Genomic DNA, 22,245 nt, shown 5'->3' with positions numbered 1-22,245 from the left:
GGGATGAATTCTGACTCAGGGGCTCGCAGCGCCCTCTGGCTGCTGCAGGGTGGACAGCGTGTGGGAGGTGAGGGCTGGAGGAGCCAGGGGGACTGGAGGGCAGAGGGGACTGCAAGTCCAAGAGAAGGAGGAGAGAGGGTGGAAGGCTGAGGAGGAGGAGGGAAGTGCTTAGATTCTGGCTAGATTCCAAAGGCAGAGCCCACAGGCTCAGCGCTGGGCTGTCTGTGGGGAGGCAGGGGCACCGCCTGTATCTCATACACGATCAATTATAGATGCTTTCATTTCCCACGCCCCGCCCCGCTAAGGAAGCTTTCCATCACGCTATCACAAACATTTGCTTTCTCCCAGCACATGAGCAGGGCAAGGCAGGGCATCATCCTGCTAATTTTGGCCAACCTGGTAGCTGTAAAGTGACCTCTTGTTTAAATCTGCTTGTCTCATCCGGCCAGCGTGGCTCGGTGGTTGCCAGGAGGTCACAGTTCGATTCCCCATCGGGGCACATGCGTGGCTTATGGGCTTGATCCCCAGTGTGGGGCTTGCAGAAGGCAGCCGATCAATGATTCTCATCATTGATCTTTCTATCTCTGTCTCTCTCCCCCTTTCTCTCTGAAATCAATAAAAAAATATGTTTTTAAAATATCTGATTGTCTCTGATCATCAGTGATGTGAGCATCTGTTTGCAGGTTGGTGCACCTTCTGGTCTTCCTTTTTTTAAAAAACCCCTTTATTGAGGTAGCCTGACATACCAAGAGCTGTACGATGCATACAACAAGGGGAGTTTGGTGGGATCCTCCTTAGCTCTTCCTGTTCTTGACACATTTTCTGTGTCAGGGTGGGGCTGTCCTGTTCTTGTGGATCTGCAGAAGTCCCTCAAGCCTTGGTTGGTTTCGGACTTTGCAAATGTTATCTCCCATAAAACAGGCAACTGGAGGGCACTTAAAATATATATATATATAAAATTGACTTCAGAGAGGAAGGAAGAGGGAGAGAGAGATAGAAACATCCATGATGAGAGAGAATCATGGATCAGCTGCCTCCTGCAAGTCCCCCACTGGGGATCGAACCCACAACCCGGGCATGTGCCCTTGACCGGGATCGAACCTGTGATCTTTCAGTTCGCAGACCGGCTAGGACTGGAGGGCACTTTGATTAAACAAAGGCCCCACCACCCCTTCTACCTCGGAGTCTCTCTCACCTCTGCCCATTTCCTTCCACCGCCAGCCCCTGGCTTTGTTCCTTCAGGCTGCCATCATCTCGTCCTTCTCACCTCCAGTCTTTCCTGTTTCAAATCACCCTCCACTTTAGGTCCAGCCCAATCTTTCTAAAACAAGACTTAAAGTCTGGCTGCCTTCCTTGCCTGTTCCCAATCCTCCCAAGTCTCCCCAGTGCCCTAAAGTCTACTTAGATCCCACCAACTTCTCCAGTTTTCTTTCTCTCCAGTTTTCACCCCCAAAATGGATTAAACATGCATGCACGCACATACACATGCACGCACGTACACATGCACGCACACCGCCTCTATGGACTCCAGTCAAATAAAGGTCATTTGCTTTCCTGAACGCATCTCCTCCGGACCTCTGCTCAGGCTGTTCCCACTGGAAGGTCCTGCATCTGCCTGATTCCATCCAGCGCAGCCTCTAGGTCTTAGCTTAGATGGCCCCTCCTCTGAGAAGCCCTCCGGCTGGGTCAGACATTGCCTCAGGGCTCCCACAGGAGTGGGATCCTTCCATGACAGCCCTGATTACATCCATCTGCTGTCCTGCCAGTCAGCTCCAAAAGTCCCAAACACTCCCGGCCCAGCCCGTGTGGCTCAGTAGTTGAGCACTGACCTATGAACCTCCAATCAAAGTTTGATTCCCGGTAGGGGCACATGCCCAGATTGCAGGCTCAATCCCCAGTGTGGGGCGTGCAGGAGGCAGCCGATCAATGATTCTCTCTCATTGATGTTCCTAACTCTCTCTCCCTCTCCCATCCTCTCTGAAATAATAATAATAATAAAAGTATATTTAAAACAACAACAACAAAAACCAACACACTCGGGAATCTCTTGATGCTGCCCCTATGGAGTCAGCCCGTCCCCCAGCCCAGGCAAGCGCTGATCTCTCCCACGCTGCAGTTCTGTCTTCCTGAGAATGTTATCTAAATGGCATCGCACAAAATGTAGCCTTTTGAGTCTGGCTTCTTTCACTGAAGCATAAAGCATTTGAGCATAAAGCTTTGTTGCCTGTATCAATAGTTTGTTCCATTTTGTTACTGACGAATATTCTATTGTGCGGATGGACTCTAATTTTTTATATGTTTTCATTGATTTTAGGGAGAGGAAGAGAGAGAAACGAACATCGATTGGCTTCTCTTGCACACCCCCCACTAGGGGTCGAGCCTGTAACCCGAGCTGTGCCTTAATGGGAATTGAACCGGCCACCTTTGGTACGTGGGATGATGCTCAACCAACTGAGCTACACCACACCGGTCTGGGCCCTGATTTGTTTTACATTCAGCCATGGAAGGGCAATTGGGTTGTTTCCAGTTATTGGTGATTGTGAATCAAGCTGTTATAAACATTCATGTAAAGGCTTTTATGAGACGGCAAATCTTCATTTCTAACTACACGGCAGTGGCATTGCTGGGTCATATGGTGGTTGCATCAGAGGGGTCCTGTTTCTTTGCATCCTCACCAGCACTTGAGGCTGTCGGTATTTTTAGTTTAGCCATCCTGACAGGTGTGAAAGGAAAGTCTTTTAAGGCTGGCATTGTGAGCTGAAGGCAGGATTCAAACCCCAGCATCTGAGCGTCTATCCACCGCGTGGTGCCGCCTCTGTTTCTTGGCAGAGCCGTCTTCTAGAAACAAAGGCAGTAACTGGAGTTCCGGTCAAGGTGGCAGAGTCGGCCCTAGCTGGTTTGGCTCAGGGGATAGAGCGTCAGCCTGCAGACTGAAGGGTCCCAGGTTCGATTCCAGCCAAGGGCACATGCCCAGGTTGTGGGTTCCATCCCCAGTCGGGGCATGCTAGAGGCAGACAATCAATGATCCTCTCTTATCATTGCTGTTTCTATCTCTCTTCCCTCTCCCTTCCTCTCTGAGGTAAATAAAAATATATTCTTAAAAAAAAGATGGCAGAGTAGGTGTATGCTGTGCCCACCTCCTCCTAAGACCACATCAAAATTACAACTAAGTTATAGAACAATCAACCTGGAGAACCATCTGAAAACTAGACAAACAGAAGTCCTATAACTAAAAAAATAAAGAAGAAGCCATGTTGGGACTGAGAAAAAAAAAACATCTCAAAATCAGCTCATAGCCAGCAATCAGAATAAAAATTTCCTTGACAAAAATAAAAAAGGAAGTAGTTGAGCTGAGAAAACGCAATCCATCTAGAAGATGGAGTTTTGTCGAAATTGGTGCTGCCTGCTCCAAAGGATTGTGTTAAGGAGGCAACGCCACAGGCAGAGTCAGAGCAAGACAAGTATCACTTGATCTCACTCACATGTGGAATCTAATGAACAAAATAAACTGATGAATAGAATAGATCCAGAGACGTGGAAGCATGGAACAGACTTCGGAATCTCAGAGGGAAGGTGGGGGAGGGTGGGTGGGTGGGAATTGACCAATCAAAGAACTTGTACGAATATATGCATAACCCATGGACACAGACAATAGGGTGGTGAAGGCCTAGGGCGGGGTTGAGGGGGAGGGGCTAGAAGGGGTCAATGGGGGAAAAATGGGACATAGGTAACATTTTCAACAATAAAGATTTTCTTAAAAAAGAAAAGACAACACTACAGGCAGGAGGGCAGGGTTTTGGTGCAAGCGGTGGCTCTGGTTCAAACTCAAACTCTACCGCTGGTCAGCTGGGTGGCTCTAGTCCCCTGAGACCTAGCAGGTGAACAGAAGTCCCATGTCACAGAGGCGAGGTCCAGGTGTTCCCTGGAGCCCTGTTCAGTCCGTGAGAAAGTTCCTATAACGTTCGCCGCAGCTCCTCACAGTCAACTCACACTTGTGCTTTGGCGGTGGAAGAGGTGGCCTGGGACAGGGGTTGCCAACCTTTCAGACCTCACAGACCACCAGTGGTCCGCAGACCACCGGTTGGCGACCGCTGGCCTGGGAAACTCGGACAGAGACACAGTCATTGTAGGGGTCAGTCTGGGGGGAGCCAGAGAGGCTGAGGACTCTGGGGACTTGGGGCAGCTCCAGTGGCCTCAGATTGTCCAACCACCAGAAGGGATGAAGAGTGTGAACCCATATTGCAGCCTGAGTGAGGATGGAGATGATGCGGAAGCGTCCCTTCCTGGAATATTGTTCAGCAAGAAAAAGAAAGGAAGTCTCAAGTCATGAGAAGATATGCAGGAACCTTAAATGCAGGTTGCTGAGTGAAAGAAGCCGATCTGAAAAGGCTGCACATTGTATGATTCCAACCATGTCACATCTGGAAAAGGCAAAACTGTGGGGGACAGTAAAAAGGTCAGTGGTAGCAAGGGGTTGGGGGGAGGGTTGATTGGGGAGCACAGAGGAGTTTTAGGGCAGTGAAAGTATTCTGTGTGATACTGTGGATACATGTCATTATACATTTGTGCAACCCCACAGAATGTACAACACCAAGAGTGAAGCTTAATGTGGACTATGAATTTTAGTTAGTAATATATCAGTTTTGCTCCATCAGTTGTAACAACTGTACCTCACTCAAGCAAGATGTTAATTATAGAGGAAACTGTGTGTGGGTGGGGGCTGAGGGGACATATGGGAACTTTCTGGATTATCTGATCAATTTTCTGTGAACGGAAACATCTCTAAAAAGCAACATCTATTCATAAAAAAGAAAAGTGTCTTTCTTGCCCTTTACCCCAACCTCATTATTTTCTTGGAATTCTTTGAAGGGGATACCTAGAAAATCAAGTGAATATGGGTATATACATAGTTCCCAAATACACAAAAAGTGGTCTCTTATACCACAACCTATTTTGCTCCTTGTTTTTCTCATTCCTACCCATTCCATACACTGCATGCATAAATGTTGTTCTCATTGTTTTTTAAAAAACATATATCTTTATTGATTTCAGAAAAGAAGGGAGAGGGAGAGAGAGATAGAAACATCAAGGATGGGTGAGAATCATTGATCGGCTGCCTCCTGCACCCCCCACACTGGGGATCGAGCCCACAACCCAGGCATGTGCCCTGACCAGGAATCGAACCGTGACCTCCTGGTTCATAGGGGGACACTCAACCATTGAGCCATACTGGCCGGGCTGTTTCTTTTATAGAAATACAATTCTCGTTCTTTTTCACGGCTGCATAGTACTCCACCCTGCAGAGAGTGTAGAGCCAGCTCCATGTGGATAGTCATTACCAATCTTAGCTGTTTAGTCGACACCACCACAAATGTCCTCATCATTTGTTATATAAAGACTAGAATTCTAGAAGTGGACATTCTCTGTACAAGGGTTTATAGGTTTTTGTGCGTTTGTTTTTTGGTTAAACCTTACCTGATGTGAGAGAGACACATTGATTGGTTGCTTCCTGCATGTGCCCCGATTGGGGCCAGGGATCGAGCCTGCAACCCAGGTACATGCTCTTGACTGGAATCGAACCCGGGACACTTCAGATCGAGGGCTGATGCTCTACCCACTGAGCCAAACCAGCTAGGGCCAAGGGTTTATATGTTTATAATTTTGAAACATCCAGCTGATTTGTCCTCCATTTGACATTTACTTAAGGACACCTCTGCCAGTGATAGACATGAGAACTGTATCTTCCTGAAACAAACCAGAAGCTGCCCTTGCCCACCACCCCTCCCCTGCTCCCCACTATCCACAGGGCTATGCCCGGGCCCCTACTGGGAGGCCTTGCGGGACCTGGGCCTGAAAACCCACCACCTTGAGTCTCACCCTCTCCTCCCTGCCCCCCAATGTGGGCAACTTCTCCTCTCGATTTTTGCCTTGTTGGTCCCTCTATTGGTCACTCCTCCCTTTTTGATTCTGCCTGGTCGACACCCACTTGAATTTAGGCCTCACCTCCCTCCAGAAGCCCCTATGCCTGGCATACAGCAGGTGCTCAATAAATGCTGGTAGAATGAATGAATGAATCAATGAGGGGGAAAGGGGAAGGGACAGGCTTATGGGGTGGGTGAGGGTTCTGTAAGCCACAGGGAAGGGCATGTCTCCCTCCTGGGGCAATGTGGAACCATAGCAGGCTTTTTTTTTTTTTAATATATATTTTATTGATTTTTTTTACAGAGAGAAAGGGAGAGGGATAGAGAGTTAGAAACATCGATGAGAGAGAAACATCGATCAGCTGCCTCCTACATACCCCCTACTAGGGATGTGCCCGCAACCAAGGTACATGCCCTTGACCAGAATCGAACCTGGGACCCTTCAGTCTGCAGGCTGATGCTCTATCCACTGAGCCAAACTGGTTAGGGCCCATAGCAGGCTTTAAGCAGAGTAGAGGATGTTGAAAAAATTCCTCTTTTTTATTTATTTTAAATATATTTTATTGATTTTTTTTACAGAGAGGAAGGGGGAGGGATAGAGAGTTAGAAACATCAGATGAGAGAGAAACATCAATCAACTGCCTCCTGCACACCTCCTACTGGGGATGTGCCTGCAACCAAGGTACATGCCCTTGACCGGAATCGAACCTGGGACCCCTCAGTCCACAGGCTGACGCTCTATCCACTGAGCCAAACCGGTCAGGACAGAAAAATTCCTCTTATTTACAGGGGCACCTTTTGGTGCCATGGGCCCTCAACAGTGAAAGTTTGTAATTAGATAAAATAAAACACCTCGATGGGAACGGAAATCTATTACAAACCCAGTACATTGGGATACAGTTATCAAAATATGTTTTAATTGTGATGAAACGTGTGCATCTTTCTTTTTTTTTTTTAAAATATATATTTTATTGATATTTTACAGAGAGGAAGGGAGAGGGATAGAGAGCTAGAAACATCGATCAGCTGCCTCCTGCACACCTTCCACTGGGGATGTGCCCGCAACCAAGGTACATGCCCTTGACCGGAATCGAACCCGGGACCCTTCAGTCCGCAGGCCGACGCTCTATCCACTGAGCCAAACCGGTTTCAGCCGTGTGCATCTTTCTAAACATACTAAATAGTGAGGCAAAGCGGCAAGTCTAATGACTGCTGTCATTAGAAACCGGGTGGGTGAGCGTGAGCGATTCTAGCTTTTCTTTTCTCCAAGTTCATGCCCTCCCCCCCCCCGCCCCCCCGCCCAATTCTATTTGCAGACCTCTTGGGAATCTGGGGACCTTGATGAAAACTCTCCAAATGTTGGGATGTGGTGAGAACACCCGGAAAATGAGCAAACTAGACAGAGGTGTCACCAAGAGGGCTAGGAGTGATTTCCAGGGATAATGAACGAGCATCCAGACAAGAGACAGGGGACAGGCAGCTGGGCCATCTGTCCAAAGACAAACAGGAAGCCTGCGGCCTGCCCCTCTGGCCTGTCTGGGCCCAGCCTTTGTGCTTTAAACTCCCAAAGGCAGGACACCCCCAGCTGCTTCCAGCTTCCTTCCCGGCTCCAGCTGGCTCCGGAAGCCACAGGAAAAACAACCTGACAGGCAGCATCTCTCCAACTTCTGTGCTCAGTGTCTCCTGGGTTCTGCGCTCTCCCAACAACAGCTCTCGGGCCCCCATCCCAGTCCCATAGGGCCAGCTCAGAGAGTACCACTCGGATGGCACAGAGCAGGAAGCCAAGGCCAAACATGGCCCCAGGTCACCCAGCCTGGAATCTAGATCTCTTTGAACTCCAAGTCCCGCTTTTGACTGTTGGTACTCTGAGTTCACCCCTGACTGCTAGACACTCACTCATTCATTCACTCACTCATTCATCCATTCATCAAGTGATTTACCAAGTTGCCAAAATGCGTCTGAAGAACCAGGAGAGAGGTTGCCTCGAACACAGCAGACCCAGTTCAAGGCCTATGACCTAAAGGTGTGATTTGGGGCCAGCGGCTGCTCCTCTCTTAGCCTGATTCCTGAGTCTGTAAGTTGATGGCCTGGGTGATGACCCACCTCGGAGCCTGCCCACAGCAGGTGCTCACGAGATGCTTGTTGAATGGATATCTTGCACCCTTTGTCCCCGCCCCACCTTATTTTCTTACTCCCCTCACTCCCCTCACCTTGTGGTGAGAGGGTTCCCTGCCCACAGGCAGGAGAGCTGGGGGCAGGACAAGTGCCCTGGGCTGACTGGTCCTGCTATCCCCACTGTGGGCACCAAGGGGCAGGGAGCGCCCCTATTCTGCCCCCACTCCCCATCTTCCTGGCCACCTACCACCAGTGTCCCTCAGTTTGGGGAGCTGAGGAATTGATCTCTCTGCCACCAGGCTGGCTTCTCCCACCACACTGAAGGTGGAAATGGGAGGCACCATGGGAGAGGAAGGCATCAGGGTCCTCTGGCCACTGGACTTCTGTCTCACTCTGCCTCATTCATTCTATTATTGAGTACCTACTGTATGCACAGCCCTCTGCTAAGTGCTGGGGACACAGCATTGAATACGACAGAAAAATCCTTGCCCTGATGGAGTTGACATTTGAGTGGGATAACGGATACCACCTCGGGAGCAGGAGGTGACCACTGAGGGTGGTCAGGGCTGGGATGGGGAAAGCCAGGGGCTTGTGGGGGAGGGGGGCAGGGGAGCCCCTGACCCAGCTTGGGCAGGGGAGAGAGGTCGTTAAGGAAGGCTTCTGAGAGGCGTGAAACCTGAGGAATGAATAGAAGTTCTTTCAGGCAAAAGTAGGGGAAACTGTGCTCCAGGCAGAGGGTATGGCCTGTGCAAAGTTCTGGAAGTAGCTGCAAACCCCCCCCCCCCCCACCCCCAGCTTGTGCATATGCCCAGAAAGATGAAAAAGCACATTTTAATGCTACACTGATTCACATTGTGAGTTCCTGGAACAAGCACTGTGTAACAGATTAGGAAAGCAGGAGGGGCCAGAAATAGATATTATGGACACGAATTATGTGCCAGGTGCTGGGACCTCTTGAAGACAGATAGCCTAGCCACCTGGACCCAGTGTGATGGGGGCTGTGATGGGGATGCACAGGCAGCTGTGGGAGGCAGGGATAGCCAAGATGAGATTTAAGGGATGGAGAAGGAGTCAGATGAGGAGTGGGTGGAACAACATTCTAGGTGTAGGGAACAGCATTGGACAACATTGGTGTGAAGAGAGATGGTCTTCAACTCCACTCCACTGACCACACAGACGTTCAATTTACCAGCAAGTTGATCTTCCAAAACCCATCCACTTCTGGCCATCTTCTTAGCCCACTCCCTCCGAGCCCAGGCGCCCCACCCCTGGACCAGTGCAGCCCCTCCTCCCAGGTCTGCAGGTGCCCACTCTCACACACAATCTGTTCTCCCACAGCAGCCAAAGCAGGCCAAAGTCCCACCAGGCTTGGCCTCTGTTTGAGCAGCTGTGGAGGTCACCCCAGCCCCGCCCAGCTGAGTCAGGCCTGTGCATAGCCTGGAGAGGAACTGCCTCGCCAATCAGGTCTGGCAGGCACCAGGGCAGGTACTGGGCTCCAGGCAGCTGGGCAGGGCCTTTACTTGGAGGGATCATTGCAGCCGTGTTCCCACCAAGACAGGGCCTGGAGTTGCTGGGCTTATAGCTCCCACTGGCTCTGGTGTGGGATCAGCCCCCACAAGGCCTGGCCTGTGGTGTTCCCATGCCCATGCCTCCTGCTGTGTCTGCCCTGAGCCCTCATGAAGCAGTCAAGGAGATAGACGCAGAAAGGTTGAAAGATTTACCCTGGGTCACGCAGCCTGGCCCAGATTGGGACCCGGCTGCTATTTAGAAGCCATTGTGGGGTCAGGTTCCCTGGGTCACACATCTGACACTGATTCACTGGGTGAAATGCATCAAGTCACTCTGCCTCTCTGGGCCTCATTTTCCTCATCTGTAAAAGGGGGGTGAGGATGGCACCTGCATGTGGGAAGGGGAATGGCACATGCAAAGGTCCTGAGGTAGAGCTGTGTCCTACTGTTCATAGGAACATTGAGGAAGTGAGTAGCAGTGGAGTGGTTGAGGGAGAGAGTGGGCGGGGGGGACAGGGAGGTGACAAGGGCAGACATGCAGGGTCTTCGGCTTTTATGCTGAATGAGGTGGGAGCCAGGGAGGATTCGAAGCAGAGGAGGGACATGACCTGACTTGCGTGTTTCCAGGCTCCTTCTGGCCACTAAGGAGTTAACACACTGTGGGGCTGAGGGCAGGAACCAGGAGACCAGGTGTGGTGAGGCTGGACTGGAACAAGGCAGAGGGGAGGGGAGAAATCCGCCAACCTTTACTCATCTCCATATTTCTGCCCAGTTTGGCTCCCAGCAGCCTGAGAAGTGAGGCAGGGACTTCAGCCTGGGAGGCTGAAGGTTGGGGTGAGGGGTAGGACACAGCAGGGAGTGATGGGTGGAGTCACACCTGGCATCTCCCCCGCCAAAGTGGCTGGACCACTTGGGCAGGTGCGTGGGCTGCTGACACACATGTACACATGTCACATGCCAACCTGGGAGCCACCTGCTGTGCTCTCACTGGGCTGGGGCAAAGTGGTCGGGCAGGAGGGTTCCCCTTTGACCCAGGCATCCCTCCTGTGGGCTCAGGATCTGACACGGATCCACAGGGTGACCGGGGGCAAGTCACTCTGCTTTTCTGGGCCTCAGTTTCCTCATCTGTAAAAGGGGGATAATGACAGCACCCATACACTGAAAAGAGGATAACGCATGCCAAGGCCCTGAGGTACAGCTGTGCCCTAGTATTTTTCAGCCTCAAATTCTCGCTGGGGCCTTGGCCCGATCGCTCAGTTGGTTAGAGCGTCATCCTGATATACCAGTCACGGTTGCGGGTTTGACCCCCGTTCAGGGCACGCACAAGAATCAACCAATGAATGCATAAATAAATAGAACAACAAGTCAATGTTTCTCTCTCTCTCCCTTCCTCTCGCTCTCTCTCTAAAAATCAATTTGAAAACTCTTTAGCCGTGGCTGGTGTGGCTCATTGTTGAGCTTCATCCCATGCAACGAGAGGTCGCTGGTTTGATTTCGGGTCAGGGCACATGCCCTGGCTCCGTCCCTGGTGGAGGTGTGCAGAAGGCAGCAGATGGATGTTTCTCTCCCTCTCTAAAAACAAAACAAAATACACATCAATAAAAACATACTTTAAATAAAAACCTTTAAAAAAATCTCCCTAGGACTGGAGCTGAGGGTCATCAAGAGGAAGAATCCTCCTATGCAAAGGCTTGGAGGTGAGCAAGGGATTGGCGCATCCAGAGGATGAGTGGGGTTGGAGAACACTCCAAAACTGCTGCAGTGGGGCTGGGAGAGGGGCGGGGGGAGGGGAGTGTTGAGACCACAGATTAACCAAGACATCCCCACATTCTCCTCCCAGTGGAGGCTGCACAGCCAGTCCAGCCTCCCCGACTGGCTCATTCAGGTCCCACCACCAGGAGATGTCCTGACTCACATCTCCAGGCGCATTGGAGGACGGCTGGCCCCCGGCTCCTTTACTCCAGACAGGGGCACATCCCATGGAGGCCTCAGAGACCCTTGTGATCACTCAGGCCTGGGCAATGCCCAGACACCTCTGTGCCTCCGTTTACTCTCCTATAAAATGGGAGAAATGATTTCCTGTCGTACGTGAATGCAGGGCTATGCTTAATAAACGCCGAGATTATATTATGGCGATTACTAGTTAAATGGCAGAAAGAGCCTCCCCTGGAGTCCGAACCTCGCCCCCCCTCTCCCCCCGCCCCCGCCGCCGGAACCCCCGGCATCAGTCCTGGAGCCTCTCTCCGTCTCTCGGCTCTGAGCCTCAGTTTCCCCACCCCAGCCCCGAGGGAGCAGGGGCGGCAGGGGGACAAGCGCCCCTCTGGCCGGCAGGGGCAGCACAGAGCGGCCCGGGACATCCGGAAGGGCCCCGCCTCCGGCCCCGGCCCCGCCCCGCCCAGCCCGGCTGCCCAGATCCAGGAGACGGTGGCGGTGGCCACGACCCGGACGGTGCGCGCGGTGGCGGCGGTGTCGGGACGCGGGGCGCCATGGCGGCCGCCGAGCGCCGCGCCTTCGCGCACAAGATCAACAGGTAGCGCGGCCGCCGGGTCCCCTCCTGGCGGCCCCACGTGCCCGCGCCCCGCCCCACCCCGGGGTGGTTCGGCCCAACCCGGCCCGGGCGCCCCCCCCATTCAAGCACCTTCCGCCTTTGCCAGGTCCGCCGGGGCCGGGAGAGGTGGGAGGGTGACGGGGTCCCGGCTGGGGGTCGCGTCCGGGCAGCGGGCGGGATGGCGGCTGAGGTCCACCCTCGGAGCCGTGGGACCGTGGGGGCGTGGCCCGGGGGCCTTCCTGGAGGCGGTGGTACAGGGAAAGCTGGAGCCGGGCGTCCTCTGCATCCTCTCCCAACATCCTGGCCTCTCCCCGGTCCCCGAGTCGAGGGTATGGGAGTGGGGGGCAGTCTTTATGTCCCATCCTCTGTGTCTGGTTTGGAGCGCCGGGATTTAGGAACTGGGAGTGTGTCCTGGCAGCCTTTGAATCCCGTGGAAAAGTTTCCCCTGCTCCCCCCTCACCAGGGTTCTGTGTCCAGCTGTCTGGGGGGTAAGAGACAGCTGTGGATGTCCCCCCGCCCAGCTTCAGGCTCTCCTAGCACCGGCTGGACGGGCTGGGGATGGATGGGTGATTGAATGGAGAGAGTGGGGGCTGGGGACGGAACCAGCTGGTGGGCAGACGGGGGAGGGGGCAGGCACCAGGCGCTGGGGGATCCATTTCCGTGACTGAAGATTGTGAGCCGGCCTGGGAGAGGGATGTGAACCGGCCTCGGGGTTTTGCCTCCACAGAGGGATCAGTATCTGCTTAGTGTTCCTCTCCACAGGGGACCTGACCCCCAGTGAAAAAGCCACCCTGGAGTGGTCCAGCACTGGCCTGATGGAGACCCAAGGAAAGATCTCACCCTTGGGAGCAGAGACAGTAGGGGGTACAGATGAGAAGCACAATAAAGTCGATTATTTATTAGTGACAAGTGCTATGGGGATACACAAGGCAGAGAAGGGAGATAGGGAGGGTGGTGGTTATGTTAGATATGGGAGGTGGGTCAGGAATGCCTGGAAGAGAAGGTGACATTTGGGCAAATATCTGAAGGAGGCCAGGAAGGGGTCCTTGCCTGTATGTGGGAGAAGGGTCCAAACACAGGAAAGGGCCAGTGCAAAGGCGCTGTGTGTTCACAAAGGCATAGTGTGCTCACAGAGCATCTGAGACCAGCCGGGCTGGGGAGACTGAAGAAGGGGACAGTGGCAACAGATTGTGCGGGGCCTTGTGGGCTGTGGGAGGACTTTAACTTTTATCCTGAATGAGGTGGGACCCATGAAGGGTTCTAAACAGAGATGTGACGTGGTGTCCGGGCAGTTTTTATGTCTGTCATCTCTGTCTCTGAACCGTCTCTCTGTTTTGGAACTTTGATGTCTCTGAGGCTGTTTCTTTGCCTTTCAGTCCCTATGTCCTTGGGTCCTGGCTTCCACTCTGTGAGTAAGAGGGGTCCTGGGTCTCACCCTGGGAAACAGATGCTACAGAACCCAGAGTAAGAAGAGCAGAGAAAGGTCCTGGGGCCCCAGTGAACCACAAGCAAATGGCTCAAGTCTTCTAGCTACTCTGATGAGGTTTCCAGAGCTGTCCGGTGGACACCCAGGTGTCTTACATGCTCAGATCTAGGCCTGTTTTCCTTCCTTCCTCCCTCCCTTCCTCCCTTCCCTCCTTCCTTCCTTCCTTCCTTCCACAAATACCATATTAACCTGAACATAAGACAGTCCCCCAATTTCTTAATGAACAGATTCTAGAAAAAAAAAACCCACAAGATTTTGGATGACAACCTAAAAGTCCAAACTCTTGTGAATGTAAATAATATGGACAAATGTTCTTGTGTGCAATATAACTTGTTCATTTTTTTCACTTGTACTATTTAAAATAAAATACCATATAGAATGGTGATAATGACCAGCACTTATAATAATGCTTATCGCATGCTTATCTCCATTTGGGATGTTAATTGTTTGTCACCAGAGCCCCTTGGTATAGGTATAACCAGTGAAACTGAGACTCAGAGTGGTTAGGTCATTGTAGAGGGTCTCTTGTGGGACAGTGAACCCAGGAGTGTGTGGCTCCAGAGCCCAAAGCAACCTTGGGAACTGTGCCTCTTTCTGCCACTACATATCTCTCAGGGTGTCCATTCTTCTTGGGCATCTAGCAGCAGTGTCTGCCTTCTGCCCCACAGTGGATTGATAGGAGGCAGCTTGCATTTCTCATTTAATGACAATGATTTGTTGGACTAGTGGAGGGCCATGAAACAGACAGTGACAAAATTCCAAAGGTACCTCTAGGATTTCAAGGAAATAGCTCCTTCTTGCTCCGTCCACAATATGTCTGCAAATATGAGCACATGCAAAAGTCATTACCTTTTTTTTAAAATTTTATTTTATTTTATTTTTAAAATTTTTTTTATTAAGGTATTATATGTGTACATATCTTACCATTGCCCCCCCCCCACTCCCATACATGCCCTCACCCCCCAATGTTTTGCATCCGTTGGTTACTCTTATATGCATGCATATAAGTCCTTCAGTTGATCTCTTATTTCCCCCACCTCTCCCTAACCTTACCGCTGTAATTTGACAGCCTGTTTGATGCTTTACTGCCTGTGTATCTGCCATTTTGTTCATCAGTTTATACTGTTTTTCATTATCCCCAAATGAGTGAGATCATGTGGTATTTTTCTTTCATTGACTGGCTTATTTCACTTAGCATAATGTTCTCTAATTCCATCCAGGTGCCTACAAATGGTAATAATTCATTCTTTTTTATGGCAGCATAGTATTCCATTGTGTAGATGTACCATAGTTTTCTGATCCAGTCATCTGCTGACGGGCACCTAGGCTGTTTCCAAATCTTAGCTATTGCAAATTGTGCTGCTATGAACATAGGGGTGCATATATCCTTTCTGATTGGTGTTTCTAGTTTCTTAGGATATATTCCTAGGAGTGGGATTACTGGGTCAAATGGGAGTTCCATTTTCAGTTTTTTGAGGAAACTCCATACTGTTCTCCACAGTGGCTGCACCAGTCTGCATTCCCACCAACAGTGCATGAGGGTTCCTTTTTCTCCACATCCTCGCCAACACTTGTCGTTTGTTGATTTGTTGATGATAGCCATTCTGACAGGTGTGAGATGGTATCGCATTGTCGTTTTGATTTGCATCTCTCGGATAATTAGTGACTTTGAGCATGTTTTCATGTGTCTCTTGGCCTTCCTTCTGTCTTCTTTAGAAATGTCATTACCTTTTAAAAATGGTTATGTAAAACATGCATGCAGGGAAGTACAAGGTTCAGTTATAATACAAATGCCAAGGAGCCCGGCCGGCCGGTGTGGTTCAGTGGTTGAGCCTTGACCTATGAACCAGGAGATCACGGTTTGATTCTTTGTCAGGTCACATGCCTGGATTTTGGGCTCCATCCCCAGTGTGGGGTGTGCAGGAGGCAGCCGATCAATGATCTCTCTCATCATTCTCTCTCTCCCTCTCCCTTCCTCTCTGAAATCAATAAAAATATATTGTCTAATTTTTAAAAAATAGTAACAATTTAAAAATAAAACAAATCGCCCTACCCGGTTTGGCTCAGTGGATAGAGTGGCGGCCTGCGGACTGAAAGGTCCCAGGTTCAATCCCGGTCAAGGGCATGTACCTTGGTTGCGGGCACATCCCCAGTAGGAGGTGTGCAGGAGGTAGCTGACCGATGCTTCTCTCTCATCAGTGTTTCCAACTCTCTATCTCTCCCCCTCCTTCTCTGTAAAAAATCAATAAAATATATTTTAAAAATAAATAAATAAAAATAAAACAAATTCCAAGGAAAAACCACTTAGGTCAAGGTGGGGGCTATGCCCTAACCGGTTTGGCTCAGTGGCTAGAGTGTCGGCCTGGGGACTGAAGGGTCCCGGGTTTGGTTCCGGTCAAAGGCATGTACCTTGGTTGCGGGCACATCCCCAGTTGGGGGTGTGCAGGAGGCAGCTGATCGATGTCTCTCATCGATGTTTCTAACTCTCTATCCTTCTCCCTTCCTCTCTGTGAAAAATCAATAAAATATATATTTTTAAAAATAATAAAAATAAAATAAAAAAAATAGATGGGGGCTATCTCCTTCTTCCTGAGCCTCCCCAATCCAGCAGCCCCTCCTAAGCTGCACCTGGCTCTGCCCCTCAGAACTGCCATGCCATTGGCAGTTGCCATCCCCTCCTCACTTGCATTATGGATTCTCATCCAGGATGGCTCCATGTCTGCTATGGGTTAGTTTTGCCTGTTTATTTATTTATTTTAAATTTTATTTTGAGAGAGAGAAACATTGATTTGCTGTTCCACTTCTTTATGCATTCATTGGTTGATTCTTGTATGTGCCCTGAGCAGGGATCAAAACCTCAACCTTGGGGTATCGGGACGATGCTCTAACCAACTGAGCTACCTGGCCAGGGCTTAGTTTTGCATGTTTAGAGCCTCCTATAAATAGAATTATGTGGGACGTCTAGTCCTTGGACCCCGCTTTCACCCAGCATAATGTCAGGAGCAGGGCTTATCTGTCCAGTTGCCTGTAGTCAGGTTCGTCCTTTACATTTGCTGCATAGTATTCCCCTGCCTATGAATTCTCCGTCTGTGCTCAAGGAACTCGTGAGTTGTTTCGTGCTGGGCTGTCACCATCAGGGCTGCTGAGAACATTCTTGGTCACGTGTTTCCTCCTAAGTATGCCTCCAAGGGGAATTGCTGGATGGGCATATCTTTAGCTTTCCTTGATAATTACAGATGGTTTTACACGGGTTTTTTACCGCCAGCACATGAGAGTTACCATTGTTCTACATCATCACTGGCACTCGTAATATTTGTCTTCCAGTCGGGAGTGTGGTGGTGGGGGTATAAAGAGGAATCTCTTTGTGATGTTATTTGGATTCACTTTCTTCCCTCACTTTTTGCACAAATGGGAACACGGAGCATTCGAGGCTTCTATCATTCTTGTTCTGGATTATCGTCCTCCTCCCCTGTGAGGGTAAGACCTTTGTTAATCTGGCCAGCCCTGGGCTAAGTTCCACAGTCTCACATGAATTCCCAATAATGCTCCATCTTTCCCCTCTGAGCAACTCTTTTTTTTTTTTTTCCTCTTAAGACTATGTCTTTTTGTCTTTTTTAAATCCTCACCTGAGGATATTTTTTCATTGCTTTTAAGAGAGAATGGAAGAGAGAGGGAAAGACAAAAGAGAGAAATATCAATGTGAGAGAAACACATCTATCGGTTGCCTCCTGCACGAGCCTCAACCAGGGCCTGGGCCGAAGAGGAGCCTGCAACTGAGGTACATGCCCTTGACCGGAATCGAACCCAGGACTCTTTGGTCCGCAGGCCGATGCTCTATCCACTGAGCCAAACCGGCTAGGGCTGAGCAACTCTTTAGTGTCACATAGGGTTGTCAGTTTTTCACCGTTGGAGGACTGATCTCACCGATAGCTCTAACCCACCACCTGCAGTGTCCCTTACCGCAATTGTGAGATACTTCCAGGAAAATCACTAAGTTCAGCTCAACAGTTTGCCTGCCTTCTTGAAAGGTGCTCTATGTGAGGGCGCCTGGCGTGGAGGCAGAGAGGAGTTGGGGGTGACTCCCAGGGGTGGGTTCCAAACACCTGAGAGGTTGGGGCTGCCCTTCGTGAGGCAGGGAGACTGGGGGCCGGTGACCGTCACACCTCTGCAGGATGCCCGCAAGGCCCCCCACGTGGGCACACGCAGAGACAGGTGTCACATGGAGCAAACCCAAGGATTCGTTAGTGTTGAGAAGGTGTTGAAGCCCCAAGGCTGGACAGGGCTGGTGTGCAGGGTGCGTATGGACAGGGAAGAAGTAGGTTCTGGAGGCCTGTTCTTGGGGTTCCTTCTCCCATCATAGTCATAGGGAGTGCTGAGGGGCGCACACTTTGACCTCCAGCTGGCCAGGGTTCAGTTCTTGCTGCGTTCAGCTGCTGACCCTGGGTGGGTCAGACCCCTCTCTGAGCCTGTCTCCTTTGGTGTCAAAGACGGGGCCAGAATTCTAGTTCCCAAGATCCTCTTTGGGGCAACATGGTGACAGCGAGCCTTAATTGGGCACTTACCGTGTGCCAGGCCCTACACTCAAAACAGCTCAGCAAGTGTGCATCCTGTCACTGAGCCTAGAGCTCCGCAGAGGGGAGGTCACCCTGCCCGCCCAGCTCCAAGAACAGAGCCCTGCGACTCGGAACTGGCTCCCATGGCCATGGCGTTGTGGACCCATCCCTTCCCACCGCAGGGGCCTCTCCACGCCTAATGACAAAACGAAGCTGGAGCTCTAGCCCTCCCTCTCCCCCCCCACCGCCCCCGCCTCCCGCTCCCGCTCGGGGCAGCAGCTGCAGAACAGCTGGGCCAGGACACAGACAGGTCCCCTGTCCAGGCATCTTTTGTAAATTACCCCCAAAGTCCTTGTGTGCCCAGACTTCCAGAGGAGGCAGCCCAATTTTGGGAATTTCCCTAATTTGGAGACAGATCCCTAATTTTGAACACCCTTTGAATTTTCTAGAATCCTGCCCCTCCCCATCAATAGAAGCAAGACTCAGGGACAGTTGACAGAAAATAAATAGAATGCAGGGACAGAAAAGGAGTGAGGTGCCCTAGCTGATTTGGCTCAGTGGATAGAGCATAGGCCTGCGGACTTAAGGGTCCCGGGTTCTATTCCGGTCAGGGGTGCCTGTCCTGGTTGCGGGCTTGATCCCCAGAGGGGGGTGTGCCCGAGGCAGCCAATCGGTGATTTCTCTCTCATCATTGATGTTTCTATCTCTCCCTCTCCCTTCCTCTCTAAAATAAAAAAATAAAAAGGTGTGAAACTGGAGGCCCCCATGTTGGGTCAGGGTCATGGTCAAATTTTGTTTGACGCATATGGACTTGAATTCAGGCTTCTGGATGGAGCTAAGGTTCTCAGTTGGCCCCAGTCTCCTCCACCCCGCCCCACTGCACACATCCATCTCAGTGGTGGCCTGTGGGCCATCAAGTTTGCAATCCTCAGTATAGAGCTTTTGGGGGTGAAACTTTTTATTATGAAAATTTTCACACACACAGAAGAGTGGGAAGCAGAACGGAGGCCTGAACACTCAGGCAACTGCCCTCTCAATTTAAGAGGAACTGAGGCCCAGAAAAGGTGTGCCAACTGCCCAAAGCCACACAGCTAAAAGGTCTGAGGCTTCCCCCAATTTACAATGGATTTAAGAAAGTTGGACCAGGTGGGAGTTGGGGAGGGATTTACTCATTCCATTAAAAAACCCACATTTATTGAGCACCTGTGATATGCAGGGTCCAACGCTAGGGCCTCCGTGGGGGCCACACAGTCCTGGATCCTGCTTCACAGAGATGTCCCTAGACAACTGCATGGCTCTCTCTCCTTCCCCTCCTTCTAAGCTCTGCTGAAGGATTGAGGGCCTGGGGATCCCTGCTTTCACAGGGACTTGTCCCCGATTTTCCTGCTGGCCCCTCCTCGAGGGTCCTGTCCCTCCTTGCCTTTAAAGGGCAGATTTAGGTGACTCAAGCAGGCCGCAGCCCTAACCTTGGTTGCGGGGTGTGCTCTGAGAGTTCTGCCGGCCTCTTATACACCGTCAGCCCCTCTCAGACTCCCTGAGAATGCATGGAGTGCCCTCTGATTGCCAGGCCCCTGCCCTGCTCCCCACAACAGCCCTGTGAGGTCAGGACAGCCACAAATGGGTAAACTGAGGCTGAGTGGCAGGAGTGACCTGTCCAAGGCACCCTAGCAAGCATAGGATGGTGCCCACATAGGATGGGCTGTGTAGTGAGGTGTTTGAGGGACCCCAGGGTGGACAGAGATCCCCCAGATGAGAAAGCAGAGACCAGAGGGATGGCATGGTGAGGGTGGGGGTTGGATGAAGAGGGATCTGTGACCCCTCGTGGCCCTTCCCAGTAGCAGTTGCCCCCATCTGTGCCTGGAGAGGGGGTAGGAAGGGCGGCAGTATAAGACGTGTGGATCTGGAAGCCTAAGTTCTCTTTGCCAAGCGGCCTGTTGTTTTCTTGCCTCAGCCTGGATTCTTCTCTCGCAGAATTAATTTGTTGGCCCCGAAGCCCCAGTTCTCAGGGCCCGGCTGCCCAAGTTTCCTGTCCCCACGGGCCCCCTTCCTGTCCCCACAGGACAGTGGCAGCCGAGGTGAGGAAGCAGGTGTCCCGGGAACGCAGCGGCTCTCCCCACTCCAGCAGACGCTGCAGCAGCTCCCTGGGGGTAAGTGTTGGGGAGGTGCCCCCTGCCCAGACCCCGCCCTCTAGTAGAGGTGGGGTTCCCCTGTGCCTGGGCTCTGTCCCGCCCACCCCACCCACTAGTGCCCTGTCCTGTGGGAAAGCTGTGGCAGGGGAGGGGTTCCTGGCCCGGCCCCAGTGCTGTCCCCATTCCCGCTTCCCTGTGAGTGGGGAGGGTGATTCCTGGGGCGGGGGACCTCCCTTTGAGTGGCGGGGTGGGGTGGGGGAGAGACTCCAGCCTGATGTAGCCCCACCTCCTGCTGCCTGGACCACCCAGATGAAGATGGGGGAGGCGGCCTGAGGGTTGGGAGGTCCATCAGCTGCAGAGGGAAGGGGGTGGGGCCATCTTGCCACTGGGCCTGAGGAATTGTCTGTGTCTTTGCTGCAGTCAGTAGGCCTTTCCTTCCACGATTAGTTCCCTGCCCTTCCAGGCACAGGGTGTGATTTCCTGCCTGGAAAGGGGTGGGGCCGGCATAGCTGGGCTGGGAGAGGAGAGTCTGAGGTCACCACCCTTCATAGAACCTCTCCAGCTCCAGCGCCCTCCATGGCTCCCACTGCCCTCTTATTTGAATCTGAGGCCAGCCCATGCCCACACTCTACCTCCACCCCCACTCCTAGTGCCCAGGACTGGGGTCACGGCCACTTTGCTCTGAACCAGGTCCCACTGACTGAAGTCATTGAGCCCCTGGACTTTGAGGATGTGCTGCTGAGCCGGCCACCAGATGTTGAGCCCGGGCCTCTCCGAGACCTGGTCGAGTTTCCAGCTGACGACCTGGAGCTGCTGCTGCAGCCCCGAGAATGCCGGACCACAGAGCTCGGGATCCCCAAGGATGGGTGGGTTCCACCCCATGCCCTCCCTGTTCATAACTCCACTCTGCCTCCATGCACCCCGTCCCCATCTATACCTCCTTTCCCATCAAACTCCCAACAGCCCTGAATTCAAATCCTGCCTCCTCTGTGTGGCCTGGACAAGTCACCCTCCCTCTCTGAGCCTCTATCTCCCTATCCCTGAGACAGGCGGAAGGGCATGCCCCACCTCACAGCTCACTGGAAGGACTAGCACTAGGCCCTGCCTCTGTTTGCCCTGGTTTTATTTTGCGCAGAAAGCTGGATGCCCAGGTGAGGGCCGCGGTGGAGATGTATACAGAGGACTGGATCATCGCCCACAGAAGGTGGGTCTGGCTGGGGGCAGCTCAGGGTGGAGGGTCAAGAGGCCAGGTCTGAGCCCAGAAGAGCCCATTGTCTGTGGCTGGTCCTCTTGCTTATCTGCCCATTGTCACTGCATGAGCAGCTGGACTTCAGTGATGGAGTACAGGGTAGGTGGATGGTCTCGCAGGCATCACCTGGCCTTGCAGGTGTGTCTGGGTGCATCAGGGAGTCCGGGGGAGCTCTGGTCCCTGCTACTCACCCAGCCCCGCCTCCTCCTAGGTACCAGCATCTGAGTTCAGCATACAGTCCCATCACCACAGAGACCCAGCGAGAGCGACAGAAAGGCCTCACCCGCCAGGTTTTTGAACAGGATGCTTCTGGAGACGAGAAATCTGGGCCAGAGGACTCGGTGAGGGATCCCTGGGTCGGGATCACTGCAGGGGTATATGTGTGGGTTCCAGCCCTGGCTCTCAGTCACACGTAATGGGAAATGACCCAAATAACCTTGAATTTAAAAGGAAATGTATTGACCCCATGAGTGAAAAGTTAAGGATAATAATTATAAACATTATAAACTTGTCCTCGTTTTTCATCCTGTGAGGCAGGGCAACCATTACACCCATTTTACAGATTAAAAGACTGAGGCACAGATTAGAGGACCATCACTGTCCCACTATGACTCTGGCCTATATTTTGTCAGCCAACATTTATTGAGCAGCTACTTTATACCAACAATAATTATACTAAGAGTTATTGTTATTGTTTTCATCGTTATAATTTATAGATGTAGCTGGGGAAACCGAG

General features: G+C 51.8%; 1 protein-coding gene across 1 annotated transcript in view; it reads left to right on the top strand.

The window, feature by feature from the left end:
* Positions 1-11,957: 11,957 nt before the first annotated feature.
* DOCK6 (dedicator of cytokinesis 6) overlaps positions 11,958-22,245 on the top strand; it is a 43,387-nt gene continuing 33,099 nt past the window's right edge. The window contains 5 exon segments of the mRNA XM_080675452.1: positions 11,958-12,074; positions 20,191-20,278; positions 20,951-21,126; positions 21,396-21,464; positions 21,721-21,850. Of these exon segments, the coding sequence (XP_080531578.1) occupies positions 12,031-12,074; positions 20,191-20,278; positions 20,951-21,126; positions 21,396-21,464; positions 21,721-21,850 (507 nt within the window). The 5' untranslated portion in view covers positions 11,958-12,030.

This window comes from Plecotus auritus (assembly GCF_963455305.1).
Source record: "Plecotus auritus genome assembly, chromosome: 6".
NCBI lineage: Eukaryota > Metazoa > Chordata > Mammalia > Chiroptera > Vespertilionidae > Plecotus > Plecotus auritus.
Note: the sequence above shows the minus strand (reverse complement) of the source record. Positions and strands in the feature narration are given on the sequence as shown.